The 21,503-nt window shown below is 40.2% G+C and overlaps 1 protein-coding gene across 3 annotated transcripts; it reads right to left on the bottom strand.

Annotated features, from left to right (window-relative positions):
* Window positions 1-2,813: 2,813 nt before the first annotated feature.
* CCDC83 (coiled-coil domain containing 83) lies at window positions 2,814-21,250 on the bottom strand. Of its 3 annotated transcripts, none has more exons than XM_027662167.1 (11): window positions 21,201-21,250; window positions 20,048-20,152; window positions 18,061-18,145; window positions 15,551-15,719; window positions 14,744-14,911; window positions 11,878-11,969; window positions 10,644-10,712; window positions 8,084-8,205; window positions 6,977-7,059; window positions 5,361-5,539; window positions 2,814-3,553 (listed from the first exon to the last, which is right to left on the bottom strand). In XM_027662167.1, exons 2-11 carry the CDS (start codon window positions 20,131-20,133, stop codon window positions 3,368-3,370), a joined length of 1,239 nt encoding a protein of 412 aa, XP_027517968.1. In that variant the 5' UTR covers window positions 20,134-20,152; window positions 21,201-21,250; the 3' UTR covers window positions 2,814-3,367. The 3 variants fall into 3 exon arrangements, with proteins under 3 accessions (XP_027517968.1, XP_027517794.1, XP_027517881.1); XM_027661993.1 differs by lacking the exon at window positions 21,201-21,250 and adding an exon at window positions 20,985-21,076; XM_027662080.1 differs by lacking the exon at window positions 21,201-21,250 and adding an exon at window positions 20,691-20,876.
* Window positions 21,251-21,503: the final 253 nt, after the last annotated feature.

Raw genomic sequence — 21,503 nt, 5'->3', positions numbered from 1 at the left:
TTGCTTCTCTGATGATGAAATTTCCTGAGGCAAAGATCAAAAAGCCTTGGAACAAAGAGCCAACTTCCTTAAATTTCTGTTGTGTGAGGCGATAATGGTACAGAGAACGTGTTGGATGCAAGCAGATTGCTTTGAATATCCGGCAGCTGTGGTGCAGGAGGACCACTGTGTCTCGGGTTTATTTTCATAGCGTGGATCTCTGCTTTGTTCATGGTAGTAACTGCTGAACTTCCCCCTGCCAGCTACAGCAATGGCCCAAGTACTGTTTTTTCAGAAGAGCAGTATTTGATACAATTTTAGCGTCATGATACAGTTTTAGCTCCTTGCTTCACTTTTAGTGATTAAAGTGAGGAATAGATCCAGCACCGTGTTATATCCCAGTGTTCCATGGCTCAGTGGAGGTGTTCAATGGGCCACATATGGGAATAGTTGTTGGCATCTTATTACTAGGCCGTGTCCTGAAACAGCATGGTGTTTGTGGGATAGTGCAGAACATGAGCTCTGAAGTGTAATATTACAAAAAAACATCCTTCCTTTTATGGTGGACTCAAAATCCAAGGGAAAGTCTTTTTTCAGAGGAACATCCAGCTGCAAAACATCAGTGGCTAAAGATGCTAACACCATTGGACTCTGTTCTGTGCTTGTCACTGTAGTGTAACTTTTCAGTCCATTAATTTCTGTCTTGACCTTATTCTGGCAAACTCCTTTTAGCCCACAGAAGCAGAATGTTTAATAACTTCTCTCTCAGAAAGCAGCCAAACAAGAACAATGCTGCAGAACAAGTCTCTTACCCTCATTTCCCAAAACATGCAGGTCTGAACCTGTGGAAAGAGTGCCTTGTTATATAACCTAGCTGCAGCAGAAGCTGCAAACCTCTCAAAAACTAGACCAAAAGTGAAGTAACCCACATTCCCTGCAGCTCAGTCTGGGGGGGAGATTATACTTGCACAGCCAGACTATAAAGCAATATAATCCAGTTGCTTGACTCAATAGGGAAGTTGCTCATAGAGGGTTCAAGCCAGCAGTGTGCTGAGATAAGCAGCTCCTTTCATCACTGGAGTGGATACAGGCTGTCAGCACCCCCCGCCCCATTGTGCTTTTTAGGTATTCCATGGATTAATGTTTCTCAGTTCCAGGTCATGGACCTCAGTTCTATTAAAATAGCTTTTATATCTGTGCAACTTCAGTGGTGCTTGTATTTCTTTAACTTGAATTCCAAGGAATACTAGTTTTTTTTCTGCCTGTTTAAAGTGCAAGTTTCTTAGAGCTGTGTTCTAGTTAAATACAAAACTCCAGCTCAACTGAGGCTTTGCTTGGACTATAATTGTGGGGACATATAGACACTTTCTTGTGTCCTGTAGTTGTCTTGTGCAACAAACACAGGAAAGTATTTCATAGTGCTGGGAATGTAAGGATGCCTCCTGAAAGTTTTGTCCTACCTGGAGTAGTGAACTCTCATTGTTTAAGTAGGTGTTGGAAGCGCTGGCCATGCTGCCAGAAAGAGGGCTGATCAGCCCTCTGTTTTACAACATGCTGCTCATTTCTGAGATTTTGCCAGTAACAAATTTATCAAATCCAGATGCCTTGTGCTGGAGACCCAGCTTTCTCCATATGGGAGCCTTGCACTGGCCTTAAAGCTAATCCTATAGAAATCAAGGGGATTTGGGACACCACTAAATATGTTTTGCTACAGGCTGTTGCTTGTGCAGGCTGCCTGTGGCTTGTACCTTAATTAGCATGTTTGGGTTTCTTTTTAACTCCCTCTCACCCACACAGGCACTTACGGGAAAAGGCTAAACAGAGACTTGGAGGAGGCAAAGGCTCTTTTTCCCCAGGTGCAGATATATGTTGTCCTGCCATATGTCCTGCACATGGTGCATGATGGGCATAAGCCACAAGAAGCCTAGAGATGGGCCCTACACTTACACCATTGGAAAATGTAAATCCCCTTTGGGGAGTGGTGGGAAGGAGAGACCTTTCTTTAACTGAAAAGCTGTTCAGCATAAGCCATTTTCTAATTCTGCATCTAAACAAGAAGCTAAACTAATCACTGAGCAGAACTAATCTCCCAAGTCAGCCATTTCATGGGGCTTGCCCTGCACTCAAAGCGAGGCAGTGTAGCTGAAGGGAGGCTTCTGTTGTGCTGCAAACAGGACCACCTCACACATCCGGATCCCCATGGGAATCCCCCATGGACACTTGAGGGCTGGGAATGACCTCAGCCTTTGCCATAACTCACTTGGGTTACAGCAGGGACACGTCCAAACTCCACAAACTGTTTACACATGGCAAAGCACGTGAGAGTCAGTCTGAGATGGAACCTGCCGCCTTTACCTGCCTGCTTGTGAGCACGGTCCCTGAGGAGCTGAGCTCAGTGGAGCCCAGAGAACAGCTGGGCTCACCTGCAGCTCAAGGAGACACCTGCTGGGCAGGAACAGCTGAGCTCACTTGGAAAACCAAAAATGTTGGCACAGAAGCACAGGATAAGCTGAGACGCTTCATAGGAATACAGGTTGTTTAGAATGTTTTAAATTTTTAAAAAAACTTTATTCCAAACAGCTGATTAACGTGTTTAAATCAGATTATTCAATGCTGTCACAAGTTTCTAACTAGGAAATACACCCATTAGAGCCTACCTGTGGGAAGTAACTGCACTGTGTGCTCCTGTGCGCTCCAGGGTGCGCAGTGGAAAACCGCCCACTGCATCAATGCACTAGGATATAGGTTCATAGAGACCAGTCACAAACCGAAGATACAGGGTTATACAACGTATTTGGCCAATTCTAAACAAACAAAATATTTAAGACTTTCAAGATTTTTATGCTGGTTTTAATTTTTTTTTAAATTAATTTTTGTTTATTTCAATATATTTTAAGTAGGGAGTTTACGGAGACAGATAAAATTCATTCCAACACTCAATTTGTACCAATAGTTGAATTACGCTTGGACAAATTAATTCTGCTTTAGCAGAGTATTAAGCATTTTGTAACAGTTCTATGTTTTATGGCAGCCTGCATTTACCTATTTGTGTCCAATCTAGAGGGAATTCCACATTTGACAGTCTGAAAGTGGAGACCACACAAACTAAATATTAATTAGGATCCTTTTGTAGATATATGTGCTGCTCTGTGGACTGAGTAGCCCAAAAAGTGCACAAAACCTCATTCAGTGGTAAGGAAAGGAACCTTTCAATTAACCATCTGCACACAGACATACCTCTCATTAAACTTACACGTGTGAATCATGATTCACGCACTCAAAAAAGTTTCCACAAAGCCCAATGCCATACACTCCTTGAAGAACAGAGCAAATATTTGAGGAACTGAGATTGTTACATTTCTGTGTTAACAGCACAGCTTGTCTAGTTTCAATCAACATTTTCTTTAAATAAGGCCCTGATCATCTCAGCTGTGATGTGCCCATCTGATTTACCAACACTGCCATCCTCTCTGTCGCTCCTGCTTGGCATTTCTTCTTGTTCCTTATGATGAGTAGGCACGGCTCTTCCAACTACATACAGCTTTCTCTTCAGAGGACCCAGTTTTAAGTATGCCTTAAAAATAAAGAATATTATTCTTTATTAGATAGAAAAGGAGCCCTTTAAATAAAAAAAAATGAGACCCAGCAACTTTCCCTTTTAAAGTAACTGTAGAGATGCTGCCCTAGGCCTGCTGTTTGGTAATGTCAGTGATGATGGGCTTCTTTAACAAGCCAGCTCCTCTTAGGAGGCTGCAGCCCTGCTGCCCTCTTCTTCTCCTGTGTGTTTTCACTGATAACACCACCTCTGTAAACCAAATTCTGCTCTCAAGGTCAGTTCTGTGAGAAGAATTAAACTAATCCAAGAGCTCATTCCTGCCAAAAAGAGATCCAAGCCCAGCCATGTGCTTCTGCCACATTTGCACTGGCTCTGGTCTTCTCCAAACCTCTGAGTCAACTTGGTTGCCTAACTCAACAGAAAACTAATTTGGGGGAGAGGGGGAAAGGGAAAGTTTTTCTGATGGGTCAGAGAGAATCAGCTACAGAATCAGCTACAGAAAAGGCCAATGTGCAGTATGAGTTCCCTGAGGGCAGGAGCTGTACCATACTGCCAAACCAGAGAGAGGAAAGAAGAAACCCTCCAGTGCAAGCTCTTGAAGCACCTCTGTTTAATCAGTGCTTTCATAACGGTTGCCAGTGTAACACTGCTGTTTGCAGTTGCACCTTCATTGTTAAGAGGTAGCAGCACCTATGTCAGCAGCACCAATGGCCCTCAGTGGAGTGGGCTCTGTAGTGCTACCAGCAGGAAGAAAGAAGGTGAGCATCCTCTCCCCAGGCAATGACTGCAAAGAAACAAACACCTAGACAGATGTCTTTTGTTAAAGCTTTTCTTTGTAATGCCTCTTCAGGACAGAGCCACCCCTTAAGTTAGTCTCTGATCAAGGCAACAGGATGATTTCTCTGAACACAAGTTGCAGGCTATTAATAAAACTAAAGTGAAATTTCTAGAAAAAGAGTTTTTGAGGGTTTTTTGTTTGTTTTGCTTTTGTGGGTTGTGAGTAAGTTAATAGAATATTCAGGACTAAAGAAACATTATGGGAAAGTATCTTTACACAGTCCTGCAGTTTGCACCATGTCTATAAAAGCTTTAATTTGGAGTAGAAATCAATGATGTAGAGTAATGTATTTTCTAAGAGTAATTAGTTTATTTAGAAATGTATTCAAGTTTTTCTAACTCAGGAGTATCAAAGGCACTCAGGAAGCATTTTTTGCAACCTAGGTTTGAGAATCTTCAGAAGTAGGTACCCACTCTCTGAGAACCACACAAACTCTGGCTATTTACATATAACCTGTACCTTTTTATTTTCTCAACCCCTGTAGTTTGCACCCAGGAACACCTTCATCCCAGCTTTCTCCTGAAGGAATGTCAATCCTTTAATGCTATTACGCCACACAGATTCTAAAGGACCAGTATCCAAGCAAGAGCCTGGCAACACCATAGAAAATTGTCACTAGCTGGCATTCAGAAATTCTTTCTAGGGGGAATTTCATCCTGATACTCTATGTGTTGATTCCTAGGACACTATTCAATTGCCAAAACAATGTCTCCTGATACCAGAAATGCCCTAAGGCATCTAAAACATCCAAGGGAGGCTGGCCTGTATGACAGAGAACCTGTGCTCTTTTGGCCCAGCATCTGAAGGACATGGAGAGACCTTACTGTCCCAAAATAGAACCAGAGGCTTATGATTAAGCATCTAAATTGCACACTAGGTAAAAGACACTGGATGCCACTGGGAATAGAATGGTCCTGACAGTAGTTCATGCTCCATTCTGAAAAATGTTTGTGTCAGTGAAAGACCTGATGACTTTTTAACTCATACCTGGAAATCATCTTCATCTTCGTACAGCAAGCGATCCAAGGCTGTAGTGAAGAATTTTTTTTGCAGCTCTTCACTGTCTTGAGTCTCATCCTCTGTTTTAGACTGAACCTTTGGAAAGGCTTTTTTTCTCTGACAGGGAACTGTGGCACTTCTGAGGCTCTCTTCTCCATCTGCCTTTGCTTTTTAAAGAGAAGAAAAATGATGTGTATGTAATTGTTAAGCCTTATGGAAGTCAGAATCAGTACTTGATATGAGGATATGCTGCAGTCTTTAATATGGCTTGGCCCATGTGGTGCAAAGAACAGCTTGGTAGGATTTTTAATTGGCAATTCAAGCCAAATGCCTCACTGTTTTTTTTTTAATGTGGTTTTAGTTCACAATTTCTGATCAAGACCAGGAACTGAAATTGATTGGAAGTGAGAACTAATGGGTCTGTGGGATGGGGCAGGAGAAACAATCAATTCAACTTAAGTCCTGCAGAGCCCTGAATAGTTAAAAATAAGAAAGGCAGCAAAAACAAGTATAAACTTTTTCTATATCCATATATCTATAGGTATATAGATACAAGTTCCTGAAACACAGCTAGTCTACTTATAACTCCCCTGAAGAGCTCACATTTGCAGTTGACTCATTCTCAGGATGACAGACAATGCTGAACATGGACTGCCAAGTTACAGGTTTGCCTGGGATCTGATCCCAGCTTATTGGAACAAAACCTAGTACTCCCAGTAACCCTGCAAAGGTCTAGCAAAGGTATTCAAAGTAAACATATATCTAATTCAGAAGTTTTAGTTAACATGTTTGCTGGTGCCTGATGGTGTCAAAAGGCCCACCTATGGCTCGGACTGATCAGAACTTCAACAGACTTCTTCATGTATCCATAACTGTATGACTTCAATTTTTTTAACTTATTTCTTTAATTTTGTACTTTTCCCATCCTCTTTCTTGTACTAACACAAAGATGTAAAATAAAACGTGATACTAAGGAATCCACAGAAACCATCCTAAACAAATAAGCACATTCACTTGCTCCTTCTTGCCTAATGGTATATCCTTTTCCTGGGCACACCTACCAGAATAGATGGAGATTCAGCCCAAAATTCAGTACTGCTTAATAAGATTTTCACTTTGGGCTGAGCTTCATCTGCTCTTGCTAGGGAGTTATTTATAATTTACCTCCAGTGTATGAGCTGAATGACCATAAAATGCACATACACTTCAAGTGAAAGCCAGCACAGAGTTTAAAGAATATTGTCTCAGGGACAAGACATAATGAAGTTATGATGATATGGATCAGTAAAGAACTGAGTAGGATATGAACCATATCTTCATAAAAGATGGCCAATCCTGTTAACTGCATTCCGGGCTAGCTCTAGAGGAGTAATTATATTCCACAGTCTAGACATCAATTTCAATTTAAAAACTGTATAACAGGTAGATTGTGATTTTGCCTTACTGCAAACTACAGTCTGTCATTGCTGTGGTGGCTGCCATCAAGTGGGAAATTAAGTGTTCACCATGTCAAACAGGCAGTTTGATAAAAACCTTAAGAAATAAAAAGTCTGTAAATGTTCAGTAACTTATCAGTTCTTATAAGCTGCTGGCATGCACATTACCTGCATGTTCTCTATATTCCACTTCCATTTCATCCTTAGGAAATCCTTCTCGCAAGCCAGCTGCCTCAGCAAGAAACAAATGCCTATGGAATAAAAAAGATAAAGTGAAACTTACATTAGTGGTCTGAAATTTCTCTCTAAACTGTGCAATGTTTTGGGGTGAGAGGGAGGACACCCTTTCTGAAAGCCATTTGTTGCTTAACCACAAATGCAGAACAGCACAATGGTTTAAAAATGCAATGGAGGCAGCCAGGTAGCTTAGTGGCTAATAAGCTGCTCTTTTTTATTTTTAGTGTCTAGGTTCAACTATGTCCATGAGACTAAAAGAAAACAAATGTTATAGTCTCCAGTCAGTCCAAGATTCAAACCACAGCTGGCAGCTCTCACTTAGAAGCAATCCAAAGTTTGGAAAGGAGAAACAAATGGTCACTTCTTAAGACTTGGAACTTTTTATGCAATATGGCTAAAATCACTGAGCTGGGGCTGGAAAATGAAGATGGATCATTCCCATTGTTGCATTATGCTTTTGATACTGTTAGCGTTGATATTTTTTAGCTAAATTAATCTTTCTCTGGGGAACAAGTTAAATAATTTCAGTACAAAAGAATCTAATCCTACAGATACCTCTACAGACAGACATATCCCAAGGTCTCTTCCTTACTCAGTGCCAGGTAATCTGTTTCACTTTAGGTTGCAAAGCCTGCTGTATTTGCATATTAATCTTCACATTTTTCCAACAGTAAAGGAAAAATCTATTATTCAGAACTTGATCTGAAAAGCTGGGGCTGAGACCATCTAATTACAACATAAAGAAACTATTTCCAAGCCCCAGTGGTATCCCCACTAAGAGGAAGTTAGTAGCACGAGGTCTTCACAGGCTATTAAAGAACCAAGTTTCTTCCCTGAATTTTGGTATTTAGGAGGTCACAATGTTACTGTCATCCTTGAAGGATACAAGTCCCACACATAGTGAAATCCTCTTTCCCCTCAACTAGGAAACTACCTTGGCTTTGATGTAGGAGAGCCCAAACAGCTTTAGAGGCAGATAGTATCATTATCTTAAAAAAAAAATTAATCACTTTTGAGTCTGTAAAGGCATCATTTTACCTGGATCCTATCTGGTTCTGAAGTTTAGTATCAATCAGTTTTGCCACTAAACTGGTATTTTCTTCTTCCAGGAGCTGAACAGAGGCTTTCAAATCACTTACTTCCTTTCGGTAGATCTTAACCTTTTGACAATTAGAAAAAAAAATAAAGAGAAAATCTTAGAATTCTGGAAAGCTTTCATAGCAACTACCTTGACAGCACATACCTAGAAAGATTGCAGCTGTATCAGCAAGACTGCACGTTTGGTGGGGAAACATAGTGATGCATTTTCAGATAAAGGGAAGACCTCTCTGGTTCTTTCACACTTTTATTAGAACCCTTTTATTATCATAGCTCTGTCAGTCACAGCCATATATTTGGGCTATGCAATCCTGACAGTACAACCTTCTCATGTAGTCAAGCAGGTCTGCTAGACAGCAGCTCTGAATTTTTTGTTTTTGCTTTCACATCAGAGCTTTGAGAGAGAAAAACCTTCTTTGCAGAGTTAAATTCAAGGTCTTGCTCAGCAAGCATTGTTTTTCTAACTCCTGCTTATACACAAAACCTTCTTACCCAGAATTAGCAATGACGCAAGTTACCACAATATGGGCTAAGCCCCAGGTACTACTTTCTTTCACTGGTAAGATCGCCATGAAGTTAGACTAACTAAAGGGTGCCAGTTATTCAGTTTCCACAATTCCTCCCACTTTTCCTGAAGTACAGGCAAGTTCTTACCTACTTCACTGGAGAGGGGAATGTATGGGAGAGACACCTTCCCAGAAAACTTAGCCATAGGCCCATGTTTAAGAGCAGTACCCAGTGACCTGAGAGCACCTGTTCTCATCAGAGCCAAATTAACCCAGCTATAATCATCCAAATTTGCAGTTAAAACCAGTTCAAATTTATCCCAGGGATTAAAAAGGTGAAAATGACAGGACATTAACCAGTAACAGGATGTGGCTTGGCACAATGAGGTGATGCGGTTTTGCACCATCTTGGTGTGACACAGTAACCATGGAAAAATGTGGGTGAAGTCTCCAAATCTGTTCAAATTTGGAGATAACTAGTTTAGGGCTGTTTTGGTAAATAATTTTTCAGTTCAGTGGCCAAACTGGGAAAAAAAAAAAAATGAAGTAAGACTAAACTGAAATTTTTGGTTTATCTCCCCAAAAGAAACTACTGGAAGAGTCTGTCAGCTACATATAAACATTAGCCTGAGAGAAAATATTTCATCCGTGTAAGAAAAGCAGAGAAAATGAATGGGTGAATTCAGAGAACTGGAAAAGTTAGTGATAATTGTTTTGTTTTCCCCAAAATTCAAAGCACTAATTCATAACATAGGAAAGTAATTCATAACATAGGAAACTTCTAGTTGAGAGGAAAGAAACCCAAATCCCTCAGCTCCGAGGTGAGGGCCTGTCAGAACATAAGAGTACTCCAAAGTGGATCTGTCTTGTTGACACTGTCTAATGTGTGTAAAAGTCATAAGTGTTCAGTGAGACAGGGAGATGGGAAGATAGTTCATACTCATTCAGTGATAGGATGTATAGATTTGAGCTCCTATTTGTTTACGCAGAATAAAACACTAATTCTTTCCTATTGACCCCTACCCTCATTGCTTCATAAGCTGTGGTTTGGGCACCTGCCCTGGAAAGTTAAAGATGCATGCTCAGAGCTCATTAAGGGAAAGAAGGAAAGCTGTATCCCTGCATACTGGCATATATCTTAAACTAGTAAGTAAAATGCAGAAACCTCTGCCAGGTTTGTTGATGTGGCATGGAAAAATAAGAAGTTCATTTATTAACTTCCCAAAAAGTTTTGCTCAGTTCTAAACTGTGAGACTGTAAAGGTGGGGAAGGGCATTTCACCCACCAATCTCATGCTTAGATTTGATCACAACGCAGAACCTGTATTGACTGGAGCAAACACAATCAAACTCTTACCATGGAAAAATTAGTTTTCTAAATCTGGCTCACAAAAAAGTCTTTTCTTGAGAAGAAAAGTTACAGGTATCTAATATAGAGCTGTAAATTGCCATTAAAGGACAGCATAAAAGCTATCAAGTAACCAGTTACAACCATATATGATTTTGATTTTCTTCTCTTCAGTATATAGGCCCAATAGTTTCTTTATTACCTTCCATTTAAAGTTGTCTCAAGCCATTTCTCAAAACACATTTCCAACATCCATATCCATTTTCTTTCAATACGGCAACACCAGAACTTTAATGCAATTCAAAACTTCACTTTTCAGAGACTTACGTGGTTGAGCCTTTACATTAAATAGCATCCCAGTCTCCACAGATGTAAATACTTATTTATATGGAACATGATAGTCCTTCACCTAACTGCTTAGGCAGGAAAAGGGGTCTTTCATTTGTGAAAGCAGGTGTTCACCTTTTACTTTTGTTCATCACATTACACTGTTTGCTGCTCAGGATTACAGATTAATTACTGGAAAACTGCTCTCTTTTTCCTATGGAATTCTTCAGAGGCCCATCACTGGAAACAGTTATGGCTGTAGGCCATGGCATTTAAAACATGAACTACCATGATAAACTATAGGCAAATGATCCTCTTACCTCTTCTTTTAGCCATTCATTCTCTTGAATTTCTCTGCGACAGTTTTTGTCTAAGTATCCCACAGCACTCTGAGAAAACACAATTTAAGATCATCTCATCTGAGAGAGGAACTTTGACAGTCCTGCAGACTATAAAGAAGAACCTTCTGCTCTTTAGCAGGAAATAATTAAGAAACATCCACACAACAGACTGTAGCATCCCCTGAGGGATTACAAGAGGATTTAGTTCACAAGGCCAGATGTTTCTTCTCCATCATCCTGCCTAGAGCAGATTATATGTCAAGCAGTTTACCAATATTTTATAATTTCCCATATTAAAATAGGATTTCTCCTTTTTTTGCCCAACAAGTTCTTCCATGTTCCCACTATAGTTCAGATCTTCCTGTTTTCAGAAAATCAAACCTTTAGCTACTAAAAACCCCAAGCAAAATCCCAAATGCAGCAGTACTGATCTATGACAAGTGACCTAAACATGTAGAGGTCTGTGCTAATGAGCCCAAGCTACAGTTTAATTACTGATGTCAGTAAGTGGAAAGGAACAACTGGGAGAGAAGATGCTCCTGTAGATCACCATAAACACTGTCCTTTGGATTATGTTCTCACATGACTGGAAATTCTAGCACTGAAGTCAGGGAATTTAAACACATAATGGGCCTAGTGATTCCCACTGAAGTATGCTTTGCATTTTGTGAAAGTGAGATGTTGTCACCACAGCTATTTGTAAATCATGGTTTCAAATCGGAGCTGGCAGAGATGACCAAAAAAATTAATGTATCAGTAAACCTAAATTTTCCTGAGACTGCACTATTTTGGCATTTTAAAAATGTTGTACTTTACAAATACAACATTTTTTTTTTCAAATTGACGTATATTTTCATGCAGCCAATCCCTTTGCATGTTACTGTTTTTTGAAGTCTAGGCAAATGTCAAAATCATTCACAGCAAAAGCAACACATTCTTGAACAAGTCATGTCAGTGCATAGTGCCCCAGTTCCTCATATCTCATTTGTAAAATGCCCTCACATCCACTCATTGTTAGTCTGATATAAAAAAAAAGGTACATGTATGTAAAACAATGACCAATTCCACATGTAGTAAGATTTACAGTTTATGTTAATCTCAATTTATTAGAAAAGTTTCAAGTCTTAATGTGAGTTAAAATAGTTATTAAGGCAGAGTACACGTATCCTAACTATGATGCAGTTAGTAGTTTTAAAAAAGGCAGAAGGAATACCTTAAGAGCCTGTTCACTAAGTAACTTCAAGTGCCTGTCAAACAGACTCTTATGTTCTTCTTTCACTGCATTCAAAGCATCTCTATAATATTCTTCAAAACAATAAAAAAGGAAATCAGAAATCATTATTTGACATCAATTTCTCCTAGCAACAAATAGATAATTGACATGTTGTTACTGAACTGGAACTTATCAGCAAGCATCATATGCATAAATGCGCCACAGAAAAGGATTCAAACATCCTTCCCCATAGAAATTATCCTCCTAGACCCAAAGGACAGTAGTGTTAACTACAAAACTAGAAATCAGAAGTGGTTTGCACATTTCTGCTGACAACTGCAACAGCTGAGCAATTCACTGCTAACTGAGCAGTGAGCTGAGCAATCCTCTCCTAAACTATTGGCATCTTAACATTAAATTTTGCCTTTATCAATAGCAGTTCCTAGCGTGGTGTGAAACATTTGCTTAGAAAACTTATTTTTTAGGTATAAAAATGTATTGGATCATCTTATCCACATAGCATTTTTCCAGACATTTATTATAAAGAGCCTAATAAATTTTCTTACTTATCTAAGGCTCTAAGGTTCTAATTTGACAATAGGACAAAAGGGACAATGTGGCAAATGCCTCAATGATTTGCTTTTATTTTATCATTACATGCAGTCATTATTTAGAAAGTGTGTCTTACATCAGTCAATTCATTTGGCTTCACATTCTAGTCACTTGCTTTTTAATTATTTCATCCTTTCCTTTATCCCTATAGTTCTTTTTTTGTTCTTCCAAATAGCCCACTTCTGCTTGATATTCCCCCTTTTGAAGGAAAGAATGAGAGTGTAGTCATTTTCTTTGAAGGAGGGCACTTCCTACTTGTTGCAGAGGCTTGAAGTTCAGCCTTGCTCTGTACTTGTGTTGCAGACAGCCTGTTGCTGATCTGGCTGTAAATGAACATCTGGTCATGGACCCGCTGTGGAGTCAAAGGCAGTCAAATACTGAAGGTGTATTAGTTCATTAGTTGTGCATTAGTTCTTAATTTAACACCGTGGAAGCTGGAATCCACCACCTAGACTTGGCAAAATGAAATAGAAGTACTTCCATACTATAATTAATTCACTATTTCATTCTTTCAGACAGCTAAATAGCCTGAGTTGTAGTGGGAGAATGAAGAAAAGGCGAAACAGTATGTCTGAACAGTTCCTAAGGAGGCTATTTTCCCCAACTCTCTCACTGCAACACTGTTTCCCCCACACCTCACCTGTGCCTGTGGCTGTCCTTCACTTCCTCTCCTCTTCAGCTGTTTTGTTTATAATGTCACCGCCAGACAACATGAATTGTGCCAGTGTCAAGCCCTTTGGTGGTACATACAGAGACAGAAATTTGTTCACCTAAGCTTATTGCCCAAGCCTGTTACACATTTGAGGTGTGAAAAAGCCCAATTTGTCGCTGCATTGCTCTGAAAGCTTGTTGCATTTCTGCTGGAAGGCTGTATTCCCCAGGCACTCTCCAGGTTCAGTTTTAGGAAGTTAAGTAAAATACTGTGCCAACATCCAGTACTGGCAGCATCATTTTGCAATATGTTAAGTAGGCAACTGCAGTATGTACCTCTGTATCAGTCTCTCAATAAATACACTTCTGTTTGACCACGCGTTTTTGACTCTGTACACTGTGACATGCAGGAGGCCAGAGTAAATGTTCCTAGCTCATTCTGGCATTCTATATAAAAGCCCATTCTCTTTTTCTTATTTCAGCATCTATATAGCAAAGTTTTAAACTGATTAAGAACACAGAAAATGCATAAGGAAAAAACTCAGTCTCTCCTGAATAGAGAGATGGATATCTGACAAGCTATCTTGCGATGTAGAAATCACAGGGCAGATCTTAATCATGGCAAAATACGTTTCAAGAGACAAAAAGATAGCTAGCTGGCTCTTATCCACAGTAGTTGATGCGTGGTAATGGTTGGCACAGAATATACAGAGACCCTTAGAGCAGTGTCACTGCCTGTTACTACCAGCTGCTTGGCTGTGGTCATGCATACTGAGAGGGACATAAAGGAAGAAAACCAGGACATCCTTATTGCACTGGAAACATGGGTTATGTAAAAGCAAAATATTTACATGATTTAAAAATAATGCAGTAGTAAAGAAATCTTTGTAAAAATCACTCAGTACCAGAATATATAAGCTTTCAAATTCATTCCACTGTTGTGATGCTACTGGAACAGTTCCCAGTATCTGTATATGTCTGCAATGGTAATTTTTCAGGGCTTCACACGGGAGACTAAGCAACTAGGAGGCAAAGTTCAGACCAGTGGCTAAAGAGCTCCCTCTAGTTCTGCTTGTAAACCAGTGTGCTCCATAGAAAAGACTGTTCCAAGAATGAGCTCATGCTACTTTCCTGTCAAAGAAGCTTTCAATATGTGAAGTGTTTGTAACATGATGAGAAGCAACAGCAGTAGAGTCAACATTTTCAAGTATGACTGCTAAGGGAGCCCTGTGTGTAGGTGACCTAAATATATGCAGACTTATTTTTAGGAAACTGCTGTCCTTCACAGTAACATTTTTAAAAAATGGGTTGCCTGTATTTTACAAGAAAATCATCAGAAGTCAAGCTTATCAGTTTCTTTAAGTGTCATCATTTCTGTAAACTTTATCAATTTCTTTAATAAAGGGACTTTTATAGAGAGAAAGAGAGAGAGAAAGGGTGTCCTTACATTTTCCAGGATTACACAGCCCACCTTATGTGTACTGTTTTAAGAAAGTTGATACAAGTTACTAGAACATGACCTCAAATTAAATTTATAATTTAATTCCTGCAAGCAATTTGCAAAAAGCCTCTAAGACTTGCATTACACTAGCTGTAAACTGACCTGTAGTTCTTTGAAGCTCATCTTTAACTTTCTTAATGTCTTTCTCCAGACTGCTAATCTTGTCAGCGTGTATTTTACTTCCTACATTTTTGTACTCCAACCAATAATCTCTCTCAAGCTGCTTTACTGAAATTCTTTGCTGAATTTCTTCAATTTGGGAGCGCAGTTCTATTAAAATAAGAATGTCAAAAGACAAGTTCATTACTGATTTCTTGAACTGATAATTCTTATAATTTCATCAAATTCTTTAAGAAAGGCACTTTCGCAGGGGTTGGAGAAGGAAGGGGGATTCTTCCACACTACAATACATTACAACATTATGGGCTCACACAGTGTGAAGGGCCACCATCATTGCTGAAAACAGCTTGATCTTATTCTTTGAAGGAGAGACAACAGTTCTCACTAAAATATTGTAACCAAAGAGACATGTGTCTCCCACAGAGAATCACAGGGATGACAGCCAGAATTTTGAACAATCAAAACTGACCATTTTTCCTGCCATCAATCTTTTTTTTTTTTTTTTAAATCTTCCAGTGGAGCCAGTGCTTAGGGTTTTCATAAGTTCCAAATTTACAGAGAAGAGGAAGCCTCCATACTTGCACAATAATATACATCACTTGGAAGGAACAGATTTACTTATAAGCCCTCCACAATCTCATATCAAATTGAGATAGCCCAATTTTTGGAGAGGAAAACTTATGCTTTTTATGCAACAAGGAAGTTGAAACTCTAAATGCAAAACAACAACAACAACAAAGATCCCTACTTTGTAAATTGCAAACCACACTTCCCCAACTCACAACATACCTTTAAAAAGTTGTTCTTTGTCCCTCACATACTGAAAAATTGCTTTCAGTGACTCTTCCACATCATCCCTAGTTACAACCTCCTTGTCATCTCGTTCTTTCTCCTTTTCTTCTATTTGTTTTATTAGGCGCCTGATAAGTGCTTGCTGTTCTTCCTTCAGAACATCATTCTAAGAAAGAAAAACAGAAGACACAGCACATTTTTAAGTAGACACATAAAACAGTTTCAAAGTGGTTTTCAAAGTGACAACCTTAAATAACAAAAGTAAAATCTGGCCTAATGCCAGATGAAATGCAAGAACACCCAACTAAACACCTGTTCTTCGTATTCAAAAAGATAGAGCTGAAGGGAGAGTTTTCAGGTCTCAGAAGTTTCCTCAGTAACTTCAAGACCATTGGAAGGAAATGAGAGACAAATGACTGCTGTATTCTGTGTGGCACATCAACAGTTCTCCATTGCCTGGAAAGAAAGTTGCTTGTGAGTTATTTAATAACAATATTTATAAGTTGGAGCTATTCAACATTCTTCATGAGAATGTACCGCCTTCATGCAGAAAACTCATGAGACAATCAGGTTGCTTGCATATAACCACAGCAAAGAGTCTTGTCAGAGCTGAAATTGGTTATACCTCCTGATTCCACAGCTGTGATCACAACCCTTTGCCAAGACCCTCTCAGGTGATACAGAGATTATTGATGGTGTATATTTGCTCCCAAAGGACACCATACGGGAGCAAATACTAACAGTAACTATGCAGTAGAGAGAGTCTCAAGCATTCCTCACTTCTAGAAGGATTAACTCTAAACCACTCAGAAACATTAAGCAGGAAACAAAGGATGGAGCTCAAAGTGCTGTAAAAACATAGGTAAATTAAACAAATAGCACTTCAACCATGCCTTTAAGTACCCTGCACAGTCTGAAATATGGAGTCCTCCAGAGACTGTGAACTAGCAGTAAATTGGGGAAGTAATCATAAGAGACTTCAGATGCCTGCAGAAAGAAGAGCAAATGCCACTTGCAGTGATAGTTAAGACACAAATGAAACACCATCCAGGCTTCAAGACTGAAAGAAGCACCATGGAATGCTAAACATATGGATACTTATAAAAGCAGGGCAACCATTGGGCATGGGAAGGACAGAGAGACATTGTTTCAATGTTTCACTGCTATACCAACTGCAGGCTACAACATGATCCAGGGTAAGGATTTTTGAGTAATTTGACTTAATTTCAGTAGGTGACCCTCTATATATCTGCTTTCAAAGTTCACTGCTCACAGTCATCAGATGTCATATTATGGGTGTTTACATACAGCTCATACACACAGTTCTTTAAAGTGTCACTCAGGTGCAATCAGTAGTTATACAACTTTGTTCTAAAAAAATACCCCAAATAACTCTTAATCCACGAGAAAGCGAGTCTTCATCAAACAGTGCTAAAAATTACAACTAGTCAGTTGCTTGATGCTCTTTCTTTGTTCAGTTTTTAATTGTAACTAAGTTTGCAAGAATAAGTAGATTCTCACAGAAACCTGTGCAATTCCAGTACCTCAGAAGTGAATCAAAAGAGGTCAGCAAATCTCAGTAGTTGGTTAGGTCTGCTAGTGCTACTGACAAAAATGAAGTTAAAACATTTATTCTTTGTGCATTGAAATACTGAGGAATATTTGCAGGACTGGTCAAAAGCATATCTGAATGTACTGCAGGGAAGATACCTACTGAAAGGAGGCTTGCTGTCCTATGTTTGCTGCAGAGGAAGGCGCATGTCCAAAGAAGGGCAATGAAATTGGTAAAAGGATGCCTGAGGGAGCTGAGGATGTTTAGCCTGGAGAAAAGGAGGCTAGTGTGGGACCTTATCTCTCTCTACAATACCAGAAAGGAGGTTGTAGCCAGTGGGAGTCAGTCCCTTGTCCCGGGTAACAAGTGACAGGACAAGAGGAAATGGCCTCAAATTGTGCCAGGGAGGTTTAGATTGGATATTAGGAAAAATTTCTTCACTGAAAGGGTGGTCAGGCATTGGAACAGGCTGACCAGGAAAGTGGTGGAATCACCAGTCCTGGAAGTGTTCAAAAGACATGTGGATGTAGCACTTCTGGACACGTTTTAGTGATGAACATGGCAGTGGTGAGTTAACAGTTGGACTAAATGATCTTAGAGGTCTTTTCCATCACTATCAATTCTGTGATTCCATGAAATATGTAGGTAGTTATTGAACACCTTCACTGAACTCACTTTACTGCTGTGTCCTATTCTGCAATGTTTTACTCCTGCAGTTCATTTTTTACACATTCTGTTTAGGATATTTATGCTCGATGTCACATTTAATTCAGGTAACACTTTAACTTTTAGCACATAAAGTGACTCACTAACACTACTTTCATTGACTGTAACAAATTCACTCCAATAACTAGATTTATTGTATGTAGTATTAGGATTGAAAGAATAAAGCTGAATCTGTGAGTTAAAATATCACATATAAAATGTGTTGGGAGAAGGATGCATAGTCACTTACTCTTTTATGATACTCTTTGATCTTGTTTTCCAATTCTTCCAGATGAACCAAAACCCGATCAATTGTTGTTTCTTTTGTCTCAATTCTGGGGAGAGAGAATAAAGAAAGATATATTCTTACAAAACCATGAGAGAAAGGAATGTTATTTCAGCTAGATTAGATGTAAATACTATCAAAATGTTTATTGTCATATCATATTGCTTGACTCATTTGGGTAGATATCACTGTCTGCTTACTACACATAAAGAAATTATTTCCCATATACATCTGGACCTTCATGTTAGTTTGGATTTCATGCTCTACAGAGATACAGATTCCCTGGTTATACTGTTCCCTTGTAGCCTCTAAAGAGGCTTGAACTGGTTTACTCTTTGTGCATGTGGCTTAGCTGACCAATTACACAGGTCTCTTTTTGGATAAGATTATTTGTGCTCCAGAAATATTACTCATCACTAGCTATAGAGGAAGCCTGGGCAACTCACTCAGACACAGGTCAGATGAATCCCAAACTGGAGAATTAAAAGGGATTCAATTCTTCTGAAAATGTGGTTTGTCAAGCTTCATAAACTGTATTTGTACACCAAGAATTTGTTAGCCTTTAAGAAGCACTAAGGAAATAGGGACTCCAGCCTGAGTAGTATGTTCTGTTTATACATTTCTGTCAAAGGACTAGCTCCCTGCCTTCACATTTTCATAGGCATTCTCTTTACCACAGCTGTAAAATAGGCCTTTTTTTCTGGTGGTCTCTCGTCTAGAAAGAGAAATGCTAGGCTGCAAACGATGTCTATTTGCAAAATTCTCTGTAATCTTTCCCTCTGTTCCCAGAATTCATTCACCATGTGGCACAATAGAGGCAAGTATTACAATTATCACAATATCTTTTACTCTTTCAACAGTTATTGTTCCTTCAGTTTTTCATTTTGGTACTTGTTGTTTTTTTGGTTGTTTCTTCTTTTTTTAATCTTTATTTTTCCCCTCCCTATTGTATTAAGTTGTTTTAAAAGATCCTCTTTTTTTTTTTTTTTTTTTCCCCTGGTTAACTTGCTAAATTTGGGTCACAGAATCATGCAAACTGCAGGTTACTAAATTTCCATCCTCTGGTGTCAGTGTGCTCCAAAGTATTTTTCAGGTTTTCTACTAAGTACAAGGATATTAGTTAGAGAGAGTAGAGATATGGGGGTATGGTGGTCATGACTACAGCAAAAGTATGTCACAGACATGACAGTTTGGCCACATAGTGTGATTGTCTAAATTTCCTGCCATTTTAAGACATTTCAAGCCATTTCTGTATTTTGGATATTGCTGATCTTATTTTCTCCTGCTTTAAGATTTTCCATTAATATGTCCATCACCTTGCTCCCTAAACACTGGTAACTGTTGAATGTTGGATGTTGCTGAGGCTTTTCTATTTCAATTTCTGTCTCTGATAAAAGCCATGGAGCTTACTTTTTCTCTTTTAATCATCTACTCAAGAGTTTGGAGATCAAATAAATTGGACTATTTAGTAACTGCTTCAGATATTTCCCACTTGGCTCTTATTTTTCTCTGCTTGATTTTAAAAGACCTTTAAGTTACCCCTCTCTTACTTTCAAAATAAATCACTGTGCTCTGCTCTCAGCTGCACCAAGGAAGAGAGCAAACCACAGGTCTTGAAGTTCTAGCTGGTGACAACATATCTCCACAAACACCAAGGAATTCTAAAAAATACAGTCAAATGTGATCTTGCAACTTCAGTGTATGCTGATCAAAAGCTTGCTACTAAAAGAAAAAATGTTGGGTTTTTTTTTTTGTTTTTAATAAAATATTTTTTCCCAAGTTACAGCCTAATGGCATAAAATTATTTCTGACACACCTAAATGCTTCCTTACAGCTATAGTTTAAAAAGTGTACCTTTCTCAAATAGCCTTAAAAACCCCAAAAAAATCAGCTCTGCTTCCTTCATTCACATATTCTATATGAGTGAAAAGTTAAAATTTATTAAACCTACTGAAGTTCTAGTATGGCTTCTGGTATATCTGATTCGGGTTCTGTAACTTGCTTTCCTGGCTTCTCCTCTTTCTTGTTCTCTTCCATTTTTTTGGTTGTACTTGTGCTAGAAGTGAAGGGGAAAAAAGACATAGATGAATGCATAGGATGTCATATATTCATTGGCCTTTGTCACTTGTGGCAAGTTTCTAACAGTTCTGAAATAAACAAAACTAGTTGGGTTTCTGACAACAATAATCCTGCCCAGGATAGCGCTCAGGCCCATGTCTTTGGAGCAATCTGAAGTATCATTCTGAGTAGATTCATTCTTGCAGCCCTCCCTTGGACACTCTCTAATGGCTTTATGTCTTTTTTACGTTGTGGTGCCCAAAAGTGCACACAATATTCAAGGGGAGGCTGCCCCAGTGCAGAGCAGAGTGGGACAATCCCCTCCCTCGACCGGCTGGTGATGCTGTGCCTGATGCCCCCCAGGACTCGGTTCTCTCTCTTGGCTCACAGGGCGTTGCTAACTCATATTCAACTTGCCATCGACCAGGACTCCCAGGTCCATTCCTTGAGGCTGCTCTCCAACCTCTTTTTCCCCAGTCTGTACGTACATCCACTGTTGTCCCCGTCCCAGGCGCAGAATCCGGCGAATTGATTACCTCAGTCACGCTGTGACACCCTGCAGTCACGCTGTATCCTCTTCCCAATCTCCAAAGCACACTAACAACTCCGTTCCTAGCCGACCCTTCCCTTGTACGTATCCCCCACAACCCCCTTCACCACCAGGTACAGCAGTGGACAAAGCTGGGCTACCCCTCCCCGAGGCCCGCAGCCCCAGACCCCACCGGCACCGGCACCCTGTGCCGGAGCCCCTCCCGCCCCTCCGCCCCCCGCCGGCCCTGTCACGCTGTGCCCAAGCCCTCCCGCACCGCCCGCCGCCCCCGAGCACCCACCGCCAGAGTTCCCTGTCAGCCCGAAGCAAGCCCTGTCGCCATCGCAACGGGGCCCTGCCCGTCCCCGCCGCGCGTTCCGGGGGCCGCCGGCGCCCTCTGCCCCAGGAAACGGGAAATGCAAAATGTCAGCGACGGCACAGGGGTGGTTGGAGTCCTCACAGGGGTTTCTGCGAGGCAAAGCTCGTGGGACGGCCCGCGTTTCGCTCGAGTGGGTACCTGCGGTGCCAGGCTGAAATCCTGAGGTAAAATTGCAGCTCTCTTCGAGAGGGCGTGTCCCGGCCCCGCAGTGATACAGTCCCACACCGAATGTGAGCTGGGTCACCCATGCCCGCAGAGGAACAAGCTCCCTAAGCTGTCCGAGGCACTGAGGAAAGAGCCTTGGATGATTCCTGCACCAGCCGTGCACTGCTCCCTGTAGCCCCTTTGCCCCATGCACCAGTGCAAAACGCCATGCCCCAGAGGTGGGGACAGGGCACAAGAGGATGGAAAGGAAGGCTGGAATCTGATCCTGAATTACTT

Source organism: Corapipo altera, unplaced genomic scaffold (assembly GCF_003945725.1).
Source record: "Corapipo altera isolate COAL_440 unplaced genomic scaffold, ASM394572v1 0, whole genome shotgun sequence".
In the NCBI taxonomy this organism is placed as follows: Eukaryota; Metazoa; Chordata; class Aves; order Passeriformes; family Pipridae; genus Corapipo; species Corapipo altera.
This window is presented reverse-complemented; position numbering and strand designations above follow the sequence as displayed.